The 23,440-nt window shown below is 48.0% G+C and overlaps 1 protein-coding gene and 1 long non-coding RNA gene across 18 annotated transcripts in view; one reads left to right on the top strand and one right to left on the bottom strand.

Moving 5' to 3' along the window:
* Positions 1-20,883, bottom strand: part of ARHGEF2 (Rho/Rac guanine nucleotide exchange factor 2) — a 53,058-nt gene extending 32,175 nt beyond the window's left edge. For 4 of the 16 annotated variants that reach the window (XM_054458157.2, XM_054458172.2, XM_054458162.2 and 1 more), the window contains exons 1-6: positions 20,583-20,883; positions 18,982-19,099; positions 10,631-10,669; positions 6,169-6,286; positions 5,236-5,275; positions 3,945-4,038 (exon numbers count right to left, since the gene is read on the bottom strand). In XM_054458157.2, the coding sequence (XP_054314132.1) occupies positions 3,945-4,038; positions 5,236-5,275; positions 6,169-6,286; positions 10,631-10,669; positions 18,982-19,099; positions 20,583-20,866 (693 nt within the window). In that variant the 5' untranslated portion in view covers positions 20,867-20,883. Of the gene's footprint in view, positions 1-956; positions 989-3,944; positions 4,039-4,129; positions 4,256-5,235; positions 5,276-6,168; positions 6,287-10,630; positions 10,670-18,981; positions 19,100-20,582 lie in introns of those variants that run through there. The other 12 variants (XM_054458248.2, XM_063654960.1, XM_063654876.1 and 9 more) reach the window with 6 other exon arrangements.
* LOC129017658 (uncharacterized) lies at positions 74-3,831 on the top strand. Of its 2 annotated transcripts, none has more exons than XR_010124460.1 (2): positions 74-238; positions 1,706-3,831. It is a non-coding gene; the product is annotated as an uncharacterized LOC129017658 (long non-coding RNA). The 2 variants fall into 2 exon arrangements; XR_010124464.1 differs by having other exon boundaries at positions 74-295.
* Positions 20,884-23,440: the final 2,557 nt, after the last annotated feature.

The following is a 23,440-nucleotide window of genomic DNA, read 5'->3' as shown; positions in this document are numbered from 1 at the left end:
ACATGCCCCACCCCTTCTGGGGCCTTCCTGACCCCACTCTGCCCATCCTCCTCCTTGCTCCGCCTCTGCCACCTACTTTGGGGGACTAGGTTGGGATTCTCCGCTTTTACCGAAGGCCTTCCATGTGTCTAACTCCAGTTCTCTCTGTTGCAAGTTAAGCCGGAACTGAAAGACCAGAAACCAGCCTGCCCTAGTCAAAGAAAGTTAGGGCCCAACCAGCCTCTCCACGAGAAGCAGGGTAAGGTGGGGCATTCATCTCTCTGGACCCTTTTCCCCAGCCTGAGCCAGCCTTTGGGTGAGTTTCCTGCTATTGGGAAAATTCCTCCTCCAGTCTAACTATGATCACTTACAATGAAGTTCATTTCTGCCTCTCAGGGTCTCCCAGTTCTCTGGAGAAACCAGAAGCACAGAGAGGCCTGGGACAGAGCCTTCGGTTAGCAGGGTCCTGCCTGATTCTGGCCCCAAAGGGCATGGGAGAAGAAGGGAGGGAGGGGAGACCCAACCCAGATCCAGCAGTTCTCTGCCCTGGCTCAGCAGTGGGGCCAGGCTGCAGGTTTCAAGCCCAACTCAGCACTCTTGTAGGTGCCAATTTTAGCCTCTGCCACTATTTTTGGGCTCCACTGCCTCACCACTGGCTGAGCTGGTTGGGCTCCTCACCCCCAGCACTACCCCCACACTGCCCCTCCTGCCTCCCCTCCTGCCTAGCAACTCCTTCACCTCTTTCTTCACCCATTCCCCTGTTTAGAATCCTTAAATAGCAAAGACCAGGAAAAAGGGAGAGGAAATAAATCATGCCCAGTTCAGGCTGGATGGAAATTAGAAAACAGGAAGGACTTTCCCAGGGCCATAGCTGGTTCTTCCTGGCTTGCACCTGCCAAGGATACCTATGGGGAGGGCGTAGGAACTCCCCCAAATCAAGAGTCCTGGGGCTCCTGGCCCCAGAACTCCAGACTCACCTCCCCTGAGGTGGGCAGCCAAGACTCAGGAATGTACTAAATTTAAAAACAGACAGCCAGAGGCTAGAATCTTGGCCTCAAGGCTCCACCCACTGGAGGCCCAGAGACAAGATCTGGGGTGGGACCTCAGCTTCTCTCCCAGGCCTGGGGCAGGAGGGTGCTGCAAGCTATGGATAGAATCTTAAAGGGCCACACTCCAGCCTGGGTACCCAGGAAACATAGAATTTGAACCCTGGGGTTTTTCAAGCGACCTCACGGCCCCTCAACTCAACTAAGAAGGTCTCTGAAAGAAGAGGACCCGACCCTCCAACCCTTTTCTGCCTCCCACCCCAACCTTCAGTCTACTTTCCATCCCACCTGCTGTTACCCTACCCCTCACCCTATGCCCTCTTCTTCCCCTTAGAAGATGAATAACAAGGAAAGGGACTAGGGACAGGGAAAAGAAAAGTGTTCTGCCTTTAAAAACACCTGTGTTTAGTGAGCTTGGCCTGCAGCTTGACTCAGTTTCCATTTTCTATATCCTCTTCAACAATGAACACTTTTCCCTTCTCCTTGGTGTCACCTGCCCCCCTTTTCCAATACCCTTCTTCATTCCAGCGTCCCCTCTACTCCTATCCAGTGATATCTTCCAGATTTTCAGAAATAATTTTTTTAGATACACAGAAACAAACATTTCTACCAGGATCTAAAAATAGCCACCACCTTCTTTAGCCCATTTAACTTGATGAAATGTGTCCCTCCCATTTCAGGGGTAGGGAGGAGGTCCCAGGGAAGAATCTGGTTGCCAAAGTCTTGGCCAGTTGGAGAAGAGATGGGTCTCCCGAGGATACCGAAGCCCAAGCTCTACACTGTCCCAAGGTGGTTTGTTTTTCTTTCTTCTATTGGTCTGGACCTTGTATATTCTGGGAGGAGGTGATTAAGGCCAAATTGCCTTAAGTGGCCATCCAGCCAGAAGCTGGAAGAAGGGAAGGATGAGAGGGAATGAACTGTTGTGTTAGGGCTATTGAGAGAAACAGTGGCAATACAGAGCCAAAGCCCTGGGTTTGTAATATGGCGCCACCTCTTATGAGCTGTGAGATCTTGGGAAAAGTAACTAACCTTTAAGTATTTGTCTGTAGAATTGAGATTGAAATACTTATCTTTGCCAGAATTGTTATAAGAATTAAATGAGTTGAAAGTGTTTCATCAAGTGTGCAATGCTACTCAAGTAGGAGGGACTAAGCTACTTCCTTCTCTCACTGCTTGACTGAGCTTCTCTCCAGCCCCACCCCCTGATGTTTACTGCTTATGGAGAAAGAGATTAAGTGAAGCAGGCCCACACATTCATGAAGGTGGAAGGAAGATGTAGCAGGAGATGGCGGAGAGGGAAACAGAGGAAGACAGGACGACAGACGTGGGGAGGAAAGGCTGAGCGAGGCAATGTCCTGACTCACTCTGGCGCTTCCCTCTTTCCCATCTGGGCTCCAAAGTCTCTGCCCTCATTCCCCTTCACCAGGTTGCTCAACCCTCCATCAGACTGTTAGGTCAAGGGTGGACAAACACAGACCAACCGGATCTGGATGGCCCCTGGGCAGTACTGACTTCCCCTACCATTCCCACGGCAAGAAAAGGGGGTGATTCCACTGGCAGACTCCCCTGCCCTGCAGTGAGACAGCCTGTAGGAAGGTGAGACTCAGACCCCAAGGTTTCTGCTTTTGCTTTGTTCCTTCGAGATCTCCGTTCCCCCATGGGAGAGAAACCTCACTGTCCCACCTGCCCTCCCCTCCCATCAGCTTTCAGATTCTCCAGCTGCTCCTCTTCTGAGACTCACCCAGTCTCATGCCTCCATTAGCCTCAACTCCCGACCCATGGCCTGTGGTGAGAGGTGCTAACAACATGACCTGCTTTCATCTTGACCTTCCCAGCCCACCCAGAGAAAAGGGAATCTTGGCTAAAAAAAGGCTAGAAGAGGGGAGAACCCTGGCACTGCGGGTGGGGCTGGGAGGAGCCCAGGCAACCTTACTGGTGAGAATCTCATGCCTCTTCAAGGTGAATATGATGATGACTTCCCTGGGGTTTCTTTCAATACTCAGAAGCCGCCCCGAGTTGGAAAGCACATGCATTCTTGGGGAGGCCAGGGGAGGAAAAGGGGGGTGGCCCACTCTGACAGTAAATGAAGAAAGTGGAAACAAATTCAAGGAGCAGGCAGAGCTCCCGGTTTCACCAGAGCCCAACGGTTGGTAATAAGGATGAGAACAATGTACCTTCACTTCCTGGGATCAGAACAGCACATGGCCGCACATGTACGGGTATGCATGTGCTTCCATAATCATATACTTTCCCAGCTTCTACTCTGCCTGTGGTCTAATTTCAACTCCTTCAGCTGCTGTACCCACCCATAAAATTATGAGTATAAAAGCACTTTGCAAACCCTGATACTCTATGAAGAAGTAAAAAGTAGTGCTGTAATTATTATCATTATTATGTCCAATGGTTGAGGTTTCTGCTGCCCACCTGTCAGCTATGTGAGGCCTAAAGAGAGGGAGGGCTAGGCCATTCCTCAGCTTCTGAGGTTCCTGGCCCTTTTCCCCTTCCATCTGTCCACAGCTGACTGCTAAGCTGGAGGTGTAGGGGAAAGCAGAGAAAAGGTGATTTACTGGGACACAGAGACACAGGCTGGAAGAGATAGCATGTGTTTCCTTAAAATTTGAAGCATTTGGCTGGGCACAGTGGCTCACACCTGTAATCCCTGCACTTTGGGAGGCCAAGGCAAGAGGATTGCTTGGGCCCAAGAGTTAGAGGCTGCAGTGAGCTATGATTGTGCCATTGTACTTTAGCCTGGGAGACAGAGACCCCCCTCTCTTAAAAAAATTAAAAAATAAAAAATGGAACCATTGCTCTGAGTTTCTAATAGGGGGAGTGGTGGGAGGTGGCGATGGTGGGATGGGAGAAAGGGAACTGGGGAGGGCAGTGGGTCCCAAGCCTCCTGCTTCCCCGGCTGACTCCTACCTTGGCCTTTCCGGTCATGCCCAAGAGGAAGCTGAAGGTCCGTCGCAGGGAGGAGCCCGCCCAGGTACCTGAATGTCCTTCCAGCTGGCTGCAGCTGCATAGAGAAAAAGAAGACATGAGGAGATGGAGGTAATGCTGGAAATGAAGAAAAAGATAACTTCCTGAGAGATGGTGGATGAAGATACCATGACCAGCAGAGCCAGAATGGGAAGAAGGAAAGAGGAAGGACTGGGAGAGAAAGATAAGCCCCCATCCTGACCTCCTAGGACTTCCTGGATGTGGGCATTTCAGTTTCCCAGGCCCCTCTATTTAGGAAGAAAACTCCAGGCTCCACCCAGATAAATACAGACTCCTCCTTCCTACCTAATCCAGGCTCAGGATGGGAGGCCCAGCCTCCTGTCTCATGCTGCTCCCCAACGGAAGTGGTATGGGGCGGGGGCTCTCCCGGGGGGCATTTTCTCCTCTCAGAACAAGAGCCCTGTGTACGACCCTCTCTGCTGTTTGGAGAAGGCCTCTGGGCCTAAAGCCAATAAGGACTGAATTTCCTGGGATTTCATCAGCCCCATCCCATGAGCTAATCCCAAACCTAGAGCCAGGAGGATGTGTCAGCTAGAGATTTTCAGGACCACAAAGCAGAGCCTGATATCTTAAAGGGACCATTACTTGCTTACATATCCACACTGTCTTAGAGGGCTGACCCACTCTAATCAGGCTTCAACCATAGGAGCCAAATAAGCAGGTGCTGATTTTGCATGCTTATTTACATAGTTATTCAAATCTCCCAGCCTCCACCTCCAGACCTGAACTCTGCCTTCAGGCCCTGCCCTCTGCTGGGAGCTCCACAGCCCTTGCCCAGCTCTCCTTAGGGCCAATCCCCGTTTGTCTATTATCTGAGCCATCCTAAGCTGATCCATGGTCCTTGGTCACTGTCCCTCACTAAGACTGTTCAACAGTCTATCTGCCCTTTCACCCTATACCACTGACAACAGCAAGCAACTCCCATGCTCTTATTATTCAATGGACACCCTGTGACCTGGATATTCCTTTTCTCCCAATTTCTCCCCCCATCTTATGCAGCTACTGGGAACCTGGTGAGCCCACCCAAACCAAAGAAGAGAGGGTGAATTCTGTGCAGCTCAGGGGAGGATATTTGGAGGTCTTCGATCAGAAATGTTAAGGGGAGGCATGATTCAGAAGCAGGGAAACCCCTGGGGCTACAAAACCATGGCATAGACCCTATTGCTGTTCCCCTGTAGAGGCTTTTGAAGGATTCTGAGTCCCCCACACTCACCGTTTCCTGAGGTCAATGGCAGAGGACTGGGATAAATTCCCTGCCAACACAAAAGGAGATGAGAAGTGTCTAGCTAAAGCCAGACAAAGGCGCCCAGGGCTTCCTCCCCCACCCGCTTCACCTGGATCAGGTTCCCAAGCTGCAGGTGCATGTGACGCCATTTCTGAGGGCGGGCAGTGGGCAGCAGGGAGAAAGGGCGGGGTCTAAGCAGGGCAGAGCTGAAGAATTTAGGAGCCATGGGAACAGAGCACCAGGGTTATGTGGAGATGGTGGCTGGGAGACTGATGTTTCAGAGGTTTCACCCAGAGCTCCCAATACTCCATCTTGAGGACAAGGTACATTGCAGGTAACTGTCCTGCATCTCTGGTGACAGGGGAGGCTGGAGAACCTCACTATGTCCTATGTCCGCTTTCACTGGTAGGAGTTTCAGAATTCCAAAGTCCAGAATTCAGATTGCTTATTTGAATAAAGCCATTCTGAGGCCAGGCATGGTGGCTCACGCCTGTAATCCCAGCACTTTGGGAGGTCAAGGCAGGTGAATCACTTGAGCTCAGGAGTTTAAGACCAGCCTAGCCAACCTGGTGAAACCCTTTCTCTACTAAAAATACAAAAATTAGCCGGGTGTGGTGGCATGCTTCTGTAGTCCCAGCTACTCAGGAGGCTGAGGTACTAGAATCACTTAAACCTGGGAGGCAGAGGTTGCAGTGAGGTGAGATTGCACCACTGCACTCCAGCCTGGGCAACACAGTGAGACTCAGTCTCAAAAAAAAAAAAAAAGAAAAGAAAAAATAATAAAGCCATTCTAGGAGTTCCAAGGGTATGTGGCTAAACATAATCCAGGACATCTGGACCCTAAACAGCTAGCTATGAGGAGTGGCAATGAGATGTATAGGGGAAGGGGCCACCCCTGCTTTGCTCCCTACTTTTGCTCACCATCTGGATCCGACCAGTCCAAGAGACAGTTGATGCCACTCACGGATACAGACTTGGAAAGCATGCCAGTGGCCGAGTGGTCCAAAGGGCCAGCAGATGGATGACAGGAATCCTGATCCTGGAATCATGTCAAGAGTCCTCACACCAAGGGCAGGCTTCATCTGTCCTCCCCTCATGCTCTTTACCTCCCCACAGCTTGGCCTCTCTTCAAATCCAGGCCTCCCACCCCTTTCCAAAACCCATGTTGGGATATTGCACTTTAAATAGTTGGGAAGTTACTCCGCTGTTTTGCAGTCATTACTCTGCTGCAGTTCAAGCCCAGGCTGTCTTAGTATATAAAAGTATCTAAGAAGAGAGATTTACCCTGAATGGTTTCCAGAGATGGCAAACTGAACCTATAGAGGCCAGCGAGGTAATGAAAAAAAGAGGCAGGCCTGGCGCGGTGGCTCACACCTGTAATCCCAGCACTTTGGGAGGCCGAGGCAGGCGGATCACTTTAGGTCAGCCTGGCCAAAATGGTGAAATCCCATCTCTACTGAAAAAATACAAAAATTAGCAAGGTGTGGTGGTGTGCACCTGTAATCCCAGCTGCTCAGGAGGCTGAGGCAGAAGAATCACTTGAACCCAGGCTGTGGAGGTTGCAATGAGCTGAGATCACGCCACTGCACTGGTGCAACAGAGCAACTCAAAACCAAAGGCCGGGCACAGTGGCTCATGCATGTATTCCCAGCACTTTGGAAGGCCGAGGTGGGTGGATCATTTCGGGTCAGGAGTTTGAGACCAGCCTGGCCAACATGGTGAAACCCCGCCTCTACTAAAAATACAAAAATTGGCCAGCCATGGTGGCGGGCACCTGTAGTCCCAGTTACTCAAGAGGCTGAGGCAGGAGAATCGCTTGAACCTGGGAGGTGGAGGTTGCAATAAGCCAAGATCGTGCCACTGCACTCCAGCCTGGGTGACAAAGCAAGACTCCATCTCGAAAAAAAACAAAAAAAAACAGCAAATAAGCCAGAAGTCCCTCTTCAGTAGACTAAAGAATCAGTAGTGTACTTATGCATTGAAATACCATTCAACAATAAAAATGAGCAAATCACAGCTCACATAACAATATGGATGAATCCCACAGACATGCTGAATGAAAGAACCAAGACACAAAGATGTATATACTGGTATGATTATATGCACATGAAGTTTAACACAGGTAAAACTAATTGACATTGTTTAGTGATGCCTACATAGGTGGTAAGCCTATAAAGAAAATAGAGCCAGGTGCTGCGGCTTAGGCCTGTAACCCCAGGACTTTGGGAGGCCGAGGCGGGTGGATCACTTGAGCTCAGGAGTTCGAGACCAGCCTGAGCAACATGGTGAAACCCTGTCTCTAACAAAAATACAAAAATTAACCAGGCTTGTTGTCTCACGCCTGTAATCCCAGCTACTCAGGAGGCTGAGGCAGGTGGATCGCTTGAATCCGGGAGGCGGAGGTTGCAGAGATCGTGCCACTGGACTCCAGCCTGGGTGACAGAGTGACACCATCATGTCACCTGGGTGACAGTCTCAAAAAAAAAAAAGAAGGCCGGGTGCGGTGGCTCACACCTGTAATCCCAACACTTTGGGAGGCCAAGGTGGGCAGATCACAAGGTCAGGAGATTGAGATCATCCTGGCTAACACAGTGAAATCCCATCTCTACTAAAAATACAAAAAAATTAGCCAGGCCCACGTGGTGGCGGGTGCCTGTAGTCCCAGCTACTAGGGAGGCTGAGGCAGGAGAATGGTGTGAACCTGGGAGGCAGAGCTTGTAGTGAGCTGAGATCGCGCCACTGCACTCCAGCCTGGGTGACAGAGCGAGACTCCGTCTCAAAAAAAAAACAAAAAAGAAAAAGAAAATGGATCTCAAAAGTCCAAGAATGCAGTCATCTCTGCCAGACAGAGGGCTATGAGTAAGAACCCAGGGAGCTTCTCAGCTATGATAATCTCTATTTTTTTTTTTTTTGAGATAGAGTTTCGCATTTGTTGCCCAGGCTGGAGTGCAATGGCATGACCTCAGCTCACCGCAACCTCTGCCACCTGGGCTCAAGCGATTCTCCTGCCTCTGCCTCCCGAGTAGCTGGGATTACAGGCATGTGCCACCACGCCTGGCTAATTTTGTGTTTTTAGTAGAGATGGGATTTCTCCATGTTGGTCAGGCTGGTCTCGAACTCCTGACTTCAGGTGATCCGCCTGCCTCAGCCTCCCAAAGTGCTGGAATTACAGGCATGAGCCACTGTGCCTGGCCTATTTTTTTTTTTTAACCTGGGGTGGTTATATGGGTGTTTGCTTTCTAATTTATTATGCTGTAAATATATGTTTTATATATTTTCCTGTGTATGTGCATTTCAAAAAAAACTTAATGTTTAAAAAAATACAGATTTATAAATTTTAAAACACCATTCTAAATAAATGTATTGTCAAAGAAGAAATCATAATGGAAATTTAAAGATGTTTTGTAACTGAACAATAATGAAAATATAGAACAAAACCTGTGGGAGAAGGCCAAAGTGGTATTTCAAGGGCAAGTTGTAGCCTTGGAATGCTTATATTGAAAAATTTTTAATGCTAGAGAATTGAGCTATTCTAACTTAAAAAGTCAGATAAAGAAAAGGACAAACTCATAGAAAACAGAGGCAAGCGCGGTGGCTCTCGCCTGTAATCCCAGCACTTTGGGAGGCTTAGGTGGGCTGATCATGAGGTGAGGACACAGAGACCATCATGGCTAACATGGTGAAACCCCGTCTCTACTAAAAATACAAAAAATTAGCCAGGCATGGTGGCGGGCACCTGTAGTCCCAGCTACTCAGGAGGTTGAGATAGGAGAATTGCTTGAACCCAGGAGGCAGAGATTGCAGTGAGCCGAGATTGCGCCACTGCACTCCAGCCTGAGCAACAGAGTGAGACTCCAGGTCTCAAAAAAAAGAAAAGAAAACAGAAGGAAGCGGCCGGGCACGATGGCTCACGCCTGTAATCCCAGTGCTCTGGGAAGCTGAGGCAGGTGGATCACCTGAGGTCAGGAGTTCTAGACCAGCCTGGCCAACATGGTGAAAACCCATCTCTACTAAAAAAAAAAAAAAAAAATTAGCTGGGCATGGTGGTGGATGCCTGTAATTCTAGCTATCCAGAGGCTGAGGCAGGAGAATCTCTTGAACCTGGGAGGCAGAGGTTGTAACGAGCTGAGATCGCGCCATTGCACCCAGCCTGGGCAACAAGAGCAAAACTCCATCTCAAAAAAAAAAGGAAGCATATAATAAAGATAAATGCAGAAATGAAATAGTAAGGCCGGGCACAGTGGCTCACGCCTGTAATCCTAGCACTTTGGCGGATCACCTGAGGTCAGGAGTTCGAGACCAGCCTGGTCAACATGGTGAAGCCCCATCTCTACTAAAAATGCAAAAATTAGCCAGGCGTGGTGGTGGGCGCCTGTAATCTCAGCTACTCAGGAGATTGAGGCAGGAGAATCACTTGAACTGGGGAGGTGGAGGTTGTGGTGAGCCGAGATTGCGCCATTGTACTCCAGCTGGGCGACAAAGCATAACTTCGTCTCAAAAATAAATAAATAAATAAATAGTAGACAAAGATAAATTAGAGAGGATCAATAAAGCCAAGAGTTGTTTTCTAGGATCAAGCAAATGAAATAGGCAAACCTCTGATAGGAATGATAAAGAAAACAAGAGAAAGCACAAATAGAATGAAAAAGCAGACCTAACTATAGAAAGAGCAGTGATTATAAAGATAAGAGAATACTACCTATGGCCAGGCACGGTGGCTCATGCCTGTAATCCCAGCACTTTGGGAGGCTGATGTGGGCAGATCTCTTGAGGTCAACAGTTGGAGACTAGCCTGGCCAACATGGCAAAGCCATCTCTACAAAAAATACAAAAATTAGCTGGGTGTGGTGGCATGCACCTGTAATCTCAGCTACTCAGGAGGCTGAGGCGCAAGAATCACTTGAACTCGGGAGATGGAGGTTGCAGTGAGCAGAAATCGCACGGCTGGGTGTGATGGCTCATGCCTATAATCCCAGCACTTTGGAAGGCCGAGGTGGGCGGATCACCTGAGGTCAGGAGGTTAGGTCGAGACCAGCCTGGCCAACATGGTGAAACCCCATCCCTACCAAAAATACAAAAATTAGCTGGGTGTGGTGGTGGGCACCTGTAGTCCCAGCTACTCAGGAGGCGGAAGCAGGAGAATCGCTTGAACCTGGGGGACGGAGGTTGCAGTGAGCCAAGATCATGCCACTGCACTCCAGCCTGGGTGACGAGAGCAAAACTCTGTCTCAAAAAGAAAAAAAGAAAAGAAATCACACCACTGCACTCCAGCCTGGGTGATAGAGCAAGACTCCGTCTCACGAAAAAAAAGAGTACTACCTACAACTTCATGCTAAAATGCACATGAAGTCGACAAATTTCTACCCCCCAAAATAAAACTTACCAAAACTGAATCAAGAAGAAATAGAAACTCCGAATGGTCCTATTAAAGAAATGAAATCAGTAGTTAATCTTCCTAAAAACAAAACAAAAACACCAGGTCAAAACAGTTTTAGAGACAAGGGACAGATCTTTCAAGGAAGAGATCACTGACCTCTCGTACAAACTCTTCCAAAGAATAGACAACTAAAATAAAAACTCTTTAACTCGGCCGGGCACGGTGGCTCACACCTGTAATCCCAGCATTTTGGGAGGCCGAGGTGGGTGGATCACCCAAGGTCAGGTGTTGGAGACCAGCCTCAACATGGAGAAACCCAGTCTCTACTAAAAATACAAAATTAGCCGGGTGTGGTGCTGCATGCCTGTAATTCCAACTACTTGGGAGGCTGAGGCAGGAGAATTGTTTGAACCTGGGAGGCAGAGGTTGCGGTGAGCCGAGACCGTGCCATTGCACTCCAGCCTGGGCAACAAGAGCGAAACTCCGTCTCAAAAAAAAAAAAAAAACAACTCTTTAACTCTTTCTGTAAGGTAAGTACAACCTTGATTCCAAAACTACACATAGACAGTATGACAAAGATAAATTATGGGCCAATCTCTCTTATGCACATAAGTACAAAAATCCTAAACAAAATATTAGGAAAGTATAACTGATTTTATTTTTTATTATTACTTTTTTTGAGACAGTCTTGCTCTGCTGCCCAGGCTGGAGTGCAGTGGCACGATCTCTGCTCACTGCAACCTCTGCCTCCTGTGTTCAAATAAGTCTCATGCTTCAGCCTCCCAAGTAGCTGGGATTACAGGAGTAAGCCACCACACCTGGCCAGTGTAGTAGATTTTTAAATGGCTGCAAATTATTTGCAGTTCCTCCCATTAAGAAGGAGCCTGTCTCTTCACTCTGAATCTGGGCTGGCCTGTGACTTACTAGGATGACTAGAGTGTCACAGAAGTGCCATCATGTGATTTTTGAGCCTAAGCTTCAAGAAACCTTAAAGCGTCCACTCTCGCCCACTTGGAATGCTATTTTCATCTGAACAAGCCTAAGATGGCATTCTGGAGAGGCCGTGTGGATGAGAAGCAAGGTACTGCAAATGGCAGGCTGCTAGCTGAAATGGTAAGGAAGGCCATCCTTGATCATCAGCTCTATTCAGGCCACCAGACAATGGCAGCCACCTAAATGAGTCCAGGTGAGACCAGCCAAAATTGCCCACCCAAAGAATTGTGAGTAAACAAAACAAAAAAAGAATTGTCATTTTAAGCTGCAAAGTTTAGGGTTGGTTTGTTACACAGCAACAAATAATTGATACAAATAAAATCCAGCAGTATGTAAAAAGATAAAATGTGTAATGACAAAGTTGGATTTATCCTAAGAATACGGTGGTTTAATGTGAGAAAAATCCTTAAATGTAATTTACCTCAATAATATATTAAAGGAGAAGGGGCGTGGTGGCTCATGTCTGTAATCGCAACACTTTGGGAGGCTGAGGTGAGGCTGAGGTGGGGGATCACTTGAGCTCAAGAGTTTGAGACCATCCTAGGCAATATGGTGAAACCCCATCTCTATCAAAAATACAAAAAATTAGCTGGGTGTGGTGGCACACGCCTGTGGTCCCAGTTACTCAGGAGGCTGAGGTGGGAGGATAGTTTGAGCCCAGGTGGCAGAGGTTGCAGTGAGCCAAGATTGCACCACTGCACTCCAGCCTGGGTGACAGCGAGAACCCCATCTCAAAATAATCAATAATAATATTAATATATTTAAAGAGAAAAATATATAATCATTTTTGTAAATGCAGAAAAGCATAGGATAAAATCCAACACCCACTAACTCTAAAACCAAAGGCTTGGCAATTAGAAATAGAAGGAATCCTCCTTAACCTGATAAAGAGTATCTTTTAAAACCTGCAGCCAAAAACCAACCTCAATAGTGAAACACAAGATATACTCCCTGTAAAATCAGAAACAATACTTCTTATGGCATAGTTTTTAAGAAAAAATAATAATAAACTCCAGAAATAAGACAAGGATGTCCATTATCACCATTTCTGTTCAGCACAGCACTAGAGTCCTATTTTGATGGATTAATGCTGGAAGAGAGGAGAAACACTAAATAATAAATAAATAAAAATAGAGTCCTAGTCTGTACAGGAGTGCAAGAGAAAGAAACAAAAGGAGTGGATATTGGAAAATAAAAAAAACAAAGCTCATTTAAAGGTGACATAGGCTGGGTGAGGTGGTTCACACTTGTAATCCCAGCTCTTTAAGAGGTTAAGGTGGGAGGATCACTTGAGCACAGGAATTTGAGATCAGCCTGAGCAACATAGTGAGACCCCCATCTCTACAAAAAAAATTAAAAAATTAGCTGGGTGTGATGGCACACACCTGTAGTCTCAGCTGCTGGGGTGGCTGAGGCAGGAAATCACTTGAGCCTCGGAGGTGGAGGTTGCAGTGAGCCATGATCATACCACTGCACTCCAACCAGGGTGACAGAGCAAGACTGTCTCAAAAAAAAAAAAAAAAAAAGTAAAGATGACATAATTGTATACTTAGAAAAGCCAAAAGAAAAAAAAAACACAGATAAATGGTTTTAATTTAAAACAAGAGTTTAGCAAGATAAATGACTATTAAGATTATTGTATGAGGAATAATTTTTTTTCCTTTTGAGACAGAGCCTCACTCTGTTGCCCAGGCTGGAGTGCAGTGGCTCAATCTCAGCTCACTGCAACCTCTGCTTCCTGGGTTTAAGCGATTCTCCTGCCTCAGCCTCCTGAGCACCTGGGATTACAGGTGCATGCCACCACGCCTGGCTAATTATTTTTGTAGAGATGGGGTTTCACATTGTTGGCCAGACTGGTCTCGAACTACTAACCTCAGGTGATCCTTCTGCCTCAGCCTCCCAAGGAGCTGGGATTATAGGCGTGAGCCTATAATTATTATCCTATATTATGAGGAATATATACAATATATAATATAATAATATATAGTATCCTATATTATCCTATATTATGAGGAATAATTTAATTCCATTTCTATAAACCAAAAATAATTATAAAATATAATTTAAAAATAAGAATGTATTGGCCGGGCACGGTGGCTCACGCCTGTAATCCCAGCACTTTGGGAGGCCGAGGTGGGTGGATCACGAGGTCAGGAGATTGAGACCATCCTGGCTAACACGGTAAAACCCCGTCTCTACTAAAAATACAAAAAATTAGCCGGGCGTGGTGGTGAGTGCCTATAGTCTCAGCTACTCGGGAGGCTGAGGTAGGAGAATGGCGTAAACCTGGGAGGTGGAGCTTGTAGTGAGCCAAGATTGTGCCACTGCACTCCAGATTGGGTGACACAGCAAGACTCCATCTCAAAAAAAAAAAAAAAAAGAAAAAGAAAAAAAGAAAGTATTTTTAATAGTAACCAAAACTACAAATTACCTAGAAATAAACTAATAAAGATTGACAAGGCTTGTGTGAAGAAAATTTTTTTGTTTTCTGAGATGGAGTTTCGTTCTTGTTGCCCAGGCTGGAGTGCAATGGCACGATCTTGGCTCACCGCAACCTCCGCCTCCTGGGTTCAAGCAATTCTCCTGCCTCAGCCTCCCAGGTAGCTGGGATTATAGGCATGTGCCACCACGCCTGGCTAATTTTGTATTTTTTTAGTAGAGACAAGGTTTCTCCATGTTGGTTAGGCTGGTCTAGAACTCCTGACCTCAGGTGATCCACCCACTTTGGCCTCCCAAGTGCTGGGATTATAGGTGTAAGCCACTGCGCCTGGCCCATGAAGAAAATTAATACTTTATTAAAAGACATTTTTGGCTGGGCGCGGTGTAATCCCAGCACTTTGGGAGGCCGAGGCAGGTGGATCACAACGTCAGGTGATCGAGACCATCCTGGCTAACACAGTGAAACCCTGTCTCTACTAAAAACACAAAAAATTAGCCCGGGTTGGTGGCACACGCCTGTAGTCCCAGCTACTCGGGAGGCTGAGGCAGGAGAATCGCTTGAACCTGGGAGGCGGAGGTTGCAGTGAGCCGAGATCACACCAATGCACTCCAGCCTGGGCGACAGAATGAGACTCTGTCTCAAAAAAAAAAAAAAAGGATTTTTTTTCACTAAGTAAGGGTAGAGAAATATTTTTTTAAAGACTTTTTTTTAGACAGCCTAAGTAAATAAATAGTTACATTATTTTTCATGGATAGATAAACTCAATATTGGAAATAGGTCAATTCATCTTACATTAATCTTTGTTTTGTTTTGAGATGGAGTCTCGCTCTTGTTGCCCAGGCTGGAGTGCAATGGTGCGATCTTGGCTCACTGCAACCTCTGCCTCCCGGGTTCAAGCTATTCTCCTGCCTCAGCCTCCCAAGTAGCTGGGACTGCAGGTGCCCGCCACCATGCCTGGTTCATTTTGTATTTTTAGTAGAGATGGGGTTTCACCATGTTGTTTAGGCTGGTCTCAAATTCCTGACCTCAGGTGATCCACCCACCTCAGCCTCCCAAAGTGCTGGGATTACAGGCGTAAGCCACCGCACCCGGCCCATCCTACATTAATCTTTGAATTCAGTATGATCTCAATCAAAATCCAGCAGGAATTTTTGTTTTTTAGAAATTGATAAGGTGATTCTAAATGTCACACAGAAATGCAAAGGACCCAGAATCGCCTGCCACTGCACTCCAGCCTAGGCAACAGAGTAAACTGTCTCTAAAACATAAATAAAAAATAAAATAAAAATATTCCTAAAGAGAATAATAACGTTAGAAGACTTACACCACTAGATTTTAAAGACTTACAATAAGGCTATGTTAATGAAGACAATGTGATATTGGCATAAAGATAGACAAATAGACCAGGGGAATGGAAAAGAGGGCCCATATGAGTGCACTTACTTGATTGTCAACAAAGTCACCATGGCAATTTGATAGAGAAAGTAAGTTTTAAAAATAAGTGATACTGGCCGGGCACGGTGGCTCACGTCTGTAATCCCAGCACTTTAGGAGGCCCAGGCGGCTGGATCACAAGGTCAGGAGATCGAGACCAACCTGGCTAACACAGTGAAACCCTGTCTCTACTAAAAATACAAAAAAATTAGCCGGGCATGGTGGCGTGCACCTGTTGTCCCAGCTGCCGGGGAGGCTGAGGCAGGAGAATGGCGTGAACCCAGGAGGCAGAGCTTGCAGTGAGCTGAGATTGCGCCACTGCACTCCAGCCTGGGCAACAGAGCAAGACTCCGTCTCAAAAAAAAAAAAGTGATACTGGAGCAACTCAATATTCATATGGGAAAATAAAAACAGAAAAACAAAAAATCTTGGCCAGACACAGTGGCTCACACCTGTAATCCCAGCACTTTGGGAGGCCAAGGTGGGCGGATCAGTTGATACCAGGAGTTCGAGACCAGACTAGGCAACATAGGGAGACCCTATCTCTACAAAAATACAAAAATCTGGCCAGGCGTGGTGGTGCGTGTCTGTAGTCCCAGCTACTCAGTTGGCTGAGGAGTGAGGATTACTTGAGCCCGAGAGGTGGAGGTTGCAGTGAGTCATGATCGCTCCACTGCACTCCAGCCTGGGTGACAAGACTCTGAAAGAAAAATGAAAGGAACATCTACAGTTTTAAAAGTGTAAGCACCCTACTGGCCAAACAAAATGAATATTGGAGCTAGACTTGGCTCATGGACTGTCAGTCTGCAACCCCTTGTCTAGCTTAATGAGTCTCAAACTTTTGGTTTGTGGACCTTAGTATAGTACTTATTCACACTGGCTACTGCAGGAAGAAAGTAAAACAAAACCCCCAAACATATAGATGAAGAGTATATTAAGGAGAGCACATAAGGATTAGGTGAAGAGAGCTGAGGCATTAGAGAAGGAAGGCATAAGAGGGAAGAAAACACTATGGAAAAGGGGGAAGGAAGAAAACATAATACCAAGAAGTGGGGAAGAGAAAAGCGGAAGAGAGGGAAAGTTACAAAGGAATGAAGGGGAGAAAAGGAAAAAATATTTATTGAGCTCATCTTATGTGCCAGCCTCTGTGCTGAGTACTTTGACACCTTTTGTTCATTTAATAATCACAACTTTAAAAGACAATTTATTATTCTGATTTTCAGAAAGATAAAATAAATTGCTCAGCGGGTAAATAAATGAAGGATCTAGCAGTCAGTTCGACTCCGAAATCCTGTTCTTTCTACTGTAGTACATTGAAATGGGGATCAGGGGAGACCTGCAAAGATGCTGATGGAGAAAAGTGGTTGATGGGATCACTTGAGGTCAGGAGTTTGAGACCAGCATGGCCAACATGGTGAAACTCTGTGTCTACTAAAAATAGAAAAATTAGCCAGGCGTGGTGGCAGGCCCCTGTAATGCCAGCTACTCAGGAGGCTGAGGCAGAATTGTTTGTATCCGGGAGGCGGAGTTTGCAGTGAGCTGAGATCGTGCCACTGCACTCCAGCCTAGGCAACAAACCAAGACTCCATCTCAAAAAATAAAAATAAAAAAAGCAGGTGATGGGATGACATGGAGTTTTGTTTTGTTTTGTTTTGTTTTTTGCTGCTTCCCTGATAGGCTATATACGGCTCCCTTCAGCCTCTCCCCCAAACCATAGGTGCCCAAACAATGAGGCCAGGGTTGGAACCCCTGGCCGGCTAGACGATGAGCTGAAGGGGAGGCAACTTTTAGCCAGCAGACTTGAGACATCTCAGTGTACTCAGGGTCTCCTGGCTAGCAGGCCCAGTGGGGTCTCCAAAGCCCTTCTGTATCCTTAATGGTCCTTAAACCCTGGTTGAAGATCCCCCTAGTTGTGTTTACTTAAGCCAGAAGGCTGGGCAATCTCTATATCCTTTCTCCATCGATCATCCTATGATTATTTTGTTAGAGAATTATTATTGTTCAGGGTACCAGATCTTAGTTTCATTCCACAGATAATAAGTTCGGCTCCAGGCTGGGCATGGTGGCTCACACCTATAATCCCAGCACTTTGAGAGGCCAAGGCGAGTGGATCACTTGAGGCCAGGAGTTTGAGACCAGCCTGGCCAACATGGTGAAAACCCATCTCTACTAAAAATACAAAATTTTGCAGGGTGTGGTGTTGTGGGCACCTTGAAAAAAGAACAGGATAACAGCAATTGTTCGGGGAATAAGAGAGATAACCTTAAACTCTGACCGCAGGTGAGCCGGGCGGAACAGAGCCATATTTCTCTTCTTTCAAAAGCAAATGGGAGAAATATCGCTGAATTCTTTTTCTCAGCAAGGAACATCCCTGAGAAAGAGAATGCACCCCTGAGGGTGGGTCTATAAATGGCCCCCTTGGCTGTGGCCATCTTCTATGGTCCAGACTGTAGGGATGAAATAAACCCCAGTCTCCCATAGCATTCCCAGGCTTATTAGGAAGAGAAAATTCCCGCCTAATAAATTTTGGTCAGACCGGTTGCTCTCAAAACCCTGTCTCCTGATAAGATGTTATCAATAACAATGGTGCCCGAAACTTCATTAGCAATTTTAATTTCGCCCCTTCCTGTGGTCCTGTGATCTCGCCCTGCCTCCATTTGCCTTGTGATGTTCTATTACCTTGTGAAGTACGTGACCTCTGTGACCCACACCTATTCGTACACTCCCTCCCCTTTTGAAAGTCCCTAATAAAAACTTGCTGGTTTTGCGGCTTGTGGGGCATCACGGAACCTACCGACATGTGATGTCTCCCCCGGATGCCCAGCTTTAAAATTTCTCTCTTTTGTACTCTGTCCCTTTATTTCTCAAACTGGCTGACGCTTAGGGAAAATAGAAAAGAACCTACGTGACTATCAGGGCAGGTTCCCCGATAGTGTGGTGGCAGGCGCCTGTAATCCAAGCTGCTTGGGAGGCTGAGGCAGGAAAATCACTTGATCCCAGGAGGCAGAGGTTGCAGTGAGCCGAGATCACGCCACTGCACTCCAGCCTGGGCAACAAGGGAGACCCTGTCTCAAAATACATAAGTAAATAAATAAATAAGTTCAGCTCCAAATTGGGGAAATTTGGGGTCCACAGAAAGAAGTGGTTATAATTACTAGGGGAACAGGGCCCTTTTACTGAGAGAGGAACACATACACCCTCATCAACACAGAGGCACCGATACAGAAAGGAAGAAACAGAGAGTCTTAGAGAAAGAGACAGAGGCAGGGTACCCGGAGTTAGGGACAGACACAGACCCAGGGGAGCAGACAGAGGTACATAGACGATAGATTCCAATTTGGTCAGATGGAGCCGGAGCAATGCCCGGGCACAGAGAGACCCAGCAGCTGGCAGAACAGAGGAGACATAGAATAGAATGGTGGCTAGACAGGCGAGGGGCAGGAGAGGAGGAGCAAGGCAGGGGCCTTCATGGGGATCTGTCTGTCCATACCAGCCAGGTGGGGTAACCACCCTGGTGCTGCAGTCCCAGAAAGTTGTCCAGTTCTTCTTGGTTCTGCAGGAAGGGGGCTTCCTCGGGGCCTGGGCATCCCGATGCTTGCAGTCTCCTCCTGAAACACACATCGCCACCACTACCGTCTGTATCCAGTGGCCAGTGACGGGCACCAGGGAGGAACACCGCCTTGCCTCAGCCCAGCCCTGTTGCTTGCCCCCAGCCCAGCCCTTCCTGTTGGCATAAGCACAGCCCAGACCCAAACTGGTCCCACTTTGGGGCTCTGCTTTGCCAGGGCTGCAGAGTTGGCTGTGGGCAAGAGTGACCCCTGCTGGTCAAAGGGCAGTACTGCCTCCAGAAGAAAGCCAGGGTTCAGGGGAAGGTGAACACCAAGAGTAAGCTGAATTCTCCCTCCTTGCCTGGTTGCTAATGCCAACCTTTGCCCCTGCTCAGCCAACTAGTGCACTCAGGACTCCCTTCCCTCTCTAACCAAGGGGCAGAATTAATGCCTGACTGTGAAAGGTGGGTGACACTTGAAAGACCCTGAGATACAGTTGGTGCCACATAAGGGGGGCCCAGGCATTTGGGCATCTCTGCTTTCAGCCAGCTACCCTTAGGAAGGTGCCATGAGCCCTGCAGGCATTGCTTCTCATCTGAGTTCCCACCCAAGCCAGTTCAGGGACAAGGCCCAGGGTCCTCTCCCCTCACTCAAACCAGCCAGCCCTGCCCGGGAGCTAGGGAAGGTTGGTTCACTCACCAGAGCTAAAGGAACTTGTTCAAGGGGACCATTGTCAAAGCAGAGAGACAGTGCCCTTCCATGGCCAGCAGCCCTACAATGTTCACTCACACTGAACTCTTCATGCTGACCCCCGGACCTTCTCTTTCTGACTTCCTCTGACTTTGGGGAAGTGGTCAGGGGTTTTCCAAGGAAGGGGGAAGAGATGATCTTTGTGCTCTAGTCCACCAAGCATATGCAGAAGTCTGAGCAAGAACAACTAATCTCACGTGGCAATGCGGGACCATGAGTTAATCCAAGACATCCTGGGTTGTCCTCAGCCTGCAACCAAAAGCCCGGCAAAGACCTGGCAATGGGGCAGGCCCAATGTCCCAACCTTGAGACCACCTCTCTCAAGAAATCTCTGAAAGTTCTTTGGGCCTCAGTTTCCTTATCTGTAAAATGAGGAGACTGTGCCATATGCTCTCTGAGTTCCATATGTGGTTCTATGACACCATTATGTGGTTCTATGAAACCCACTGTGGGAGGCGGAAGCAAGAAGATCCAGTGTCCTGATACTCCCCCTGACTCCACACCTCCCTCCCACTCCCACCCTCAGTCTGCCCTGAGAGGAGATAAGAGCCACTGCGGAGAGGCATATCTTGGAAGGCAGCATCCATCCTCCCCCAAAGGTCCACAAATGGGATTGAGCTCTGGTTCTCCAGGGAAAGGACTGGGGGCCCAGGTCTCCTCGACTCTTGTTCTTCGGATGGTTGTCTCTTGAGGGAGATAACTAGAGAGTTATCTAGTTCCTTCCCACTTTCCTATTTTCTTCAAGGTCTAGGCCTGGAGGGAAGGACGTACAGGAGGTCCCCTGGGGGCTTACCTATTCAGGGGGTCATCGAGCTCCCTGCCAGGCCCCCAGCTATGTCTTTTGAAGACGTCATAGTTGTGGCCGTGGGCCCGGAAAGCCCCCGACCTTCGGAGGGGTACAGCATGCGAGCCATTCCCCTCCTTTATTTCCTCCATCTCTTCTTCCTCCAGTTGTTCTCTGGATTCAACTGCAGAAAGACAGCGGCGAGTGTGGCCTCGCGGCACCTGGTCTCCACCTGCGTCCCAGAAATCTGGGACAGCTCTGTTCATGGGAGACACACACAGACCAGTCTGCATCAGCAAGAAAGAAAAGAGTGAGCAGGGTTCTAGAACTCTGGAACCTTGGAACTAGAAGCGTGTCACAGTCAGCTGGACTTCGGAGTGCCTAGCCACCCCTCACTTTACTGAGACACAGAAATGGAGAATGTGTGGCTCAGGGCCACATTGTGAATTAGCTGCAGACTCAAGGCTAGAACTTAGGTTTTCTGGATCCCAGTTCAGTGTCCTTTCTAGTACATAAAGAGATCCTCATTTTCTCATTCTTTTTCCATTTACTGAGGATTTATATAGCAGAAAGCCAAGCAAAGAGAAATAGATATTGTTGCTATCCTCAAGGAATCAGAGTCTAGTGAGTGGGTGAGTGTGCGTGTGTGTGCACAAGCAAAAGCACAAATCACAGATGACTCCATAACTGGCTCACATATGCCAAATGCCACAAGAGAAGTTTCAACAAAAGGCTCTGGGCTGTTAAAGGAGTGAGGGCACATGACCAGTTGGGAGACAAAAAAGGCCAGGTGTGGTAGCTCAACCAGCACTTTGGGAGGCTGAGGCAGGTGGATTGCTTGAGCCCAGCTGTTCTAGACCAGCCCAGGCAACATAGCGAGACACTGTCTCCACAAAAAAACAAAATGTTAGCCGGGTGTGGTGGCATGTGCTTATAGTCCCAGCTACTTGGGAGGCTGAGGTGGGAGGATCACTTGAGTCCAGGAGTTCAAGGCTGCAGTGAGCTATGATCACGCCACTGCACTCCAGCCTGGATGACAGAGTAAGACCCTGTTTGCTTTCGTTTTGTTTTGTTTTTTGAGACAGAGTTTCGCTCTTGTTGCCCAAGCTGGAGTGCAATGGTGCAATCTCAGCTCACTGCAACCTCTGCCTCCTGGGTTCAAGTGATTCTCCTGCCTCAGCCTCCCGAGTAGCTGGGATTACAGGCACGCCCCACCATGCCTGGATAATTTTTATTTTTAGTAGAAACAGGGTTTCACCATGTTAGCCAGGCTGGTCTCAAACTCCCAACCTCAGGTGATCCGTCCACCTCAGCCTCCCAAAGTGCCAGGATTACAGGCGTGAGCCACCGTGCTCAGCCTTGTTTTTTGTTTGTTTCTTTGTTTTTTGAGACAGTCTCGCTCTATTGCCCAGGCCGTAGTGCAGTGGCGCGATCTCAGCTCACTGCAAGCTCCGCCTCCCAGGTTCACGCCATTCTCCTGCCTCAGACTCCCGAGTAGCTAGGCCTACAGGTACCTGCCACCATGCCCAGCTAATTTTTTGTATTTTTAGTAGAGAGGGGGTTTCCCCGTGTTAGCCAGGATGGTCTCGATCTCCTGACCTCGTGATCTGCCCGCCTTGGCCTCCCAAAGTGCTGGGATTACAGGCATGAGCCACTGCGCTGGGCCTGTTTTTGTTTTTAAAGGGGAGGAGGAAACAGAAATAAGTAGATGGCCTTTGAGATGTGCCTGGAAGGGTAAAGTGGTTATGATTTAGCCAGGGCAGAGGGAGAGAATTTCAGGCAGATAAAGTAGCAGGGGGAGGCCGGGTGCGGTGGCTCACTCCTGTAATCCCAACACTTTGAGAGGCTGAGGCGGGCGGATCACGAGGTCAGGAGTTCGAGACCATCCTGGCTAACACGGTGAAACCCCGTCTCTACTAAAAATACAAAAAAACTAGCTGGATGTGGTGGCGGGCGCCTGTAGTCCCAGCTACTTGGGAGACTGAGGCAGGAGAATGGCATGAACCCGGGAGGTGGAGCTTGCAGTGAGCTGAGGTCGGACTCCAGCCTGGGCAACAGAGTGAGACTCTGTCTCAAAAAAAAAAAAAAAAAAAAAAAAAAAAATTAGCTGGGCGTGGTAGCGGGCGCCTATAATCCCAACTACTTGGGAGGCTGAGGCAGGAGAATCACTTGAACCCGGGAGGCGGAGGTTGCAGTGAGCCAAGATTGTGCCATTGCACTCCAAGACTCCATCTCAAAAAAAAAAAAAAAGGTAGAAAAAAGTAGCAGGGGGAAAAGGTTCATGAGTGATAAAGTGTTGTGATTTCTCCTTCTCCCTTTCCCTCTCCTCCTCCTTCTTCTTCTCCTTCTTCTGATGGAGTTTCACTCTTGTTGCCCAGGCTAGAGTGCAATGGCGTGATCTCGCCTCACCGCAATCTCTGCCTCCTGGGTTCAAGTGATTCTCCTGCCTCAGCCTCCTAAGTAGCTGGGATTACAGGCATGTGCCTCCAGACCCAGCTAATTTTGTATTCTTTTAGTAGAGACCATGTTGATCAGGCTGGTATCAAACTCCCGACCTCAGGTGATCTGCCCACCTCTGCCTCCCAAAGTGCTGGGATTACAGGTGTGAGCCACCATGCCCAGCATGATTTCTTCTTCTAAGAGTCTGGTCATATGCAGAGTGAAAGCCAGTCTGACCTCTCCCCATGGTGCAGAGAGAAGGGCTCCAAGCATCAGCCACAGAGCACACATTTCCTCCACTCTCTCCCAAATGGGCGTTGTTCTCACTGCCCAACACTCCTGGTTGGCATCAGGGCTTGCCTCAGTGTGTCTCACAATTAACCCTCAGGTGCTCTTAAAGTTGAAAATGATAAGCCCCACTCCAGAAA

Source organism: Pongo pygmaeus, chromosome 1 (assembly GCF_028885625.2).
Source record: "Pongo pygmaeus isolate AG05252 chromosome 1, NHGRI_mPonPyg2-v2.0_pri, whole genome shotgun sequence".
Classification (NCBI taxonomy): Eukaryota; Metazoa; Chordata; class Mammalia; order Primates; family Hominidae; genus Pongo; species Pongo pygmaeus.
The sequence above is the reverse complement of the archived record's forward strand: the minus strand, read 5'-3'. Positions and strand labels throughout refer to the sequence as shown.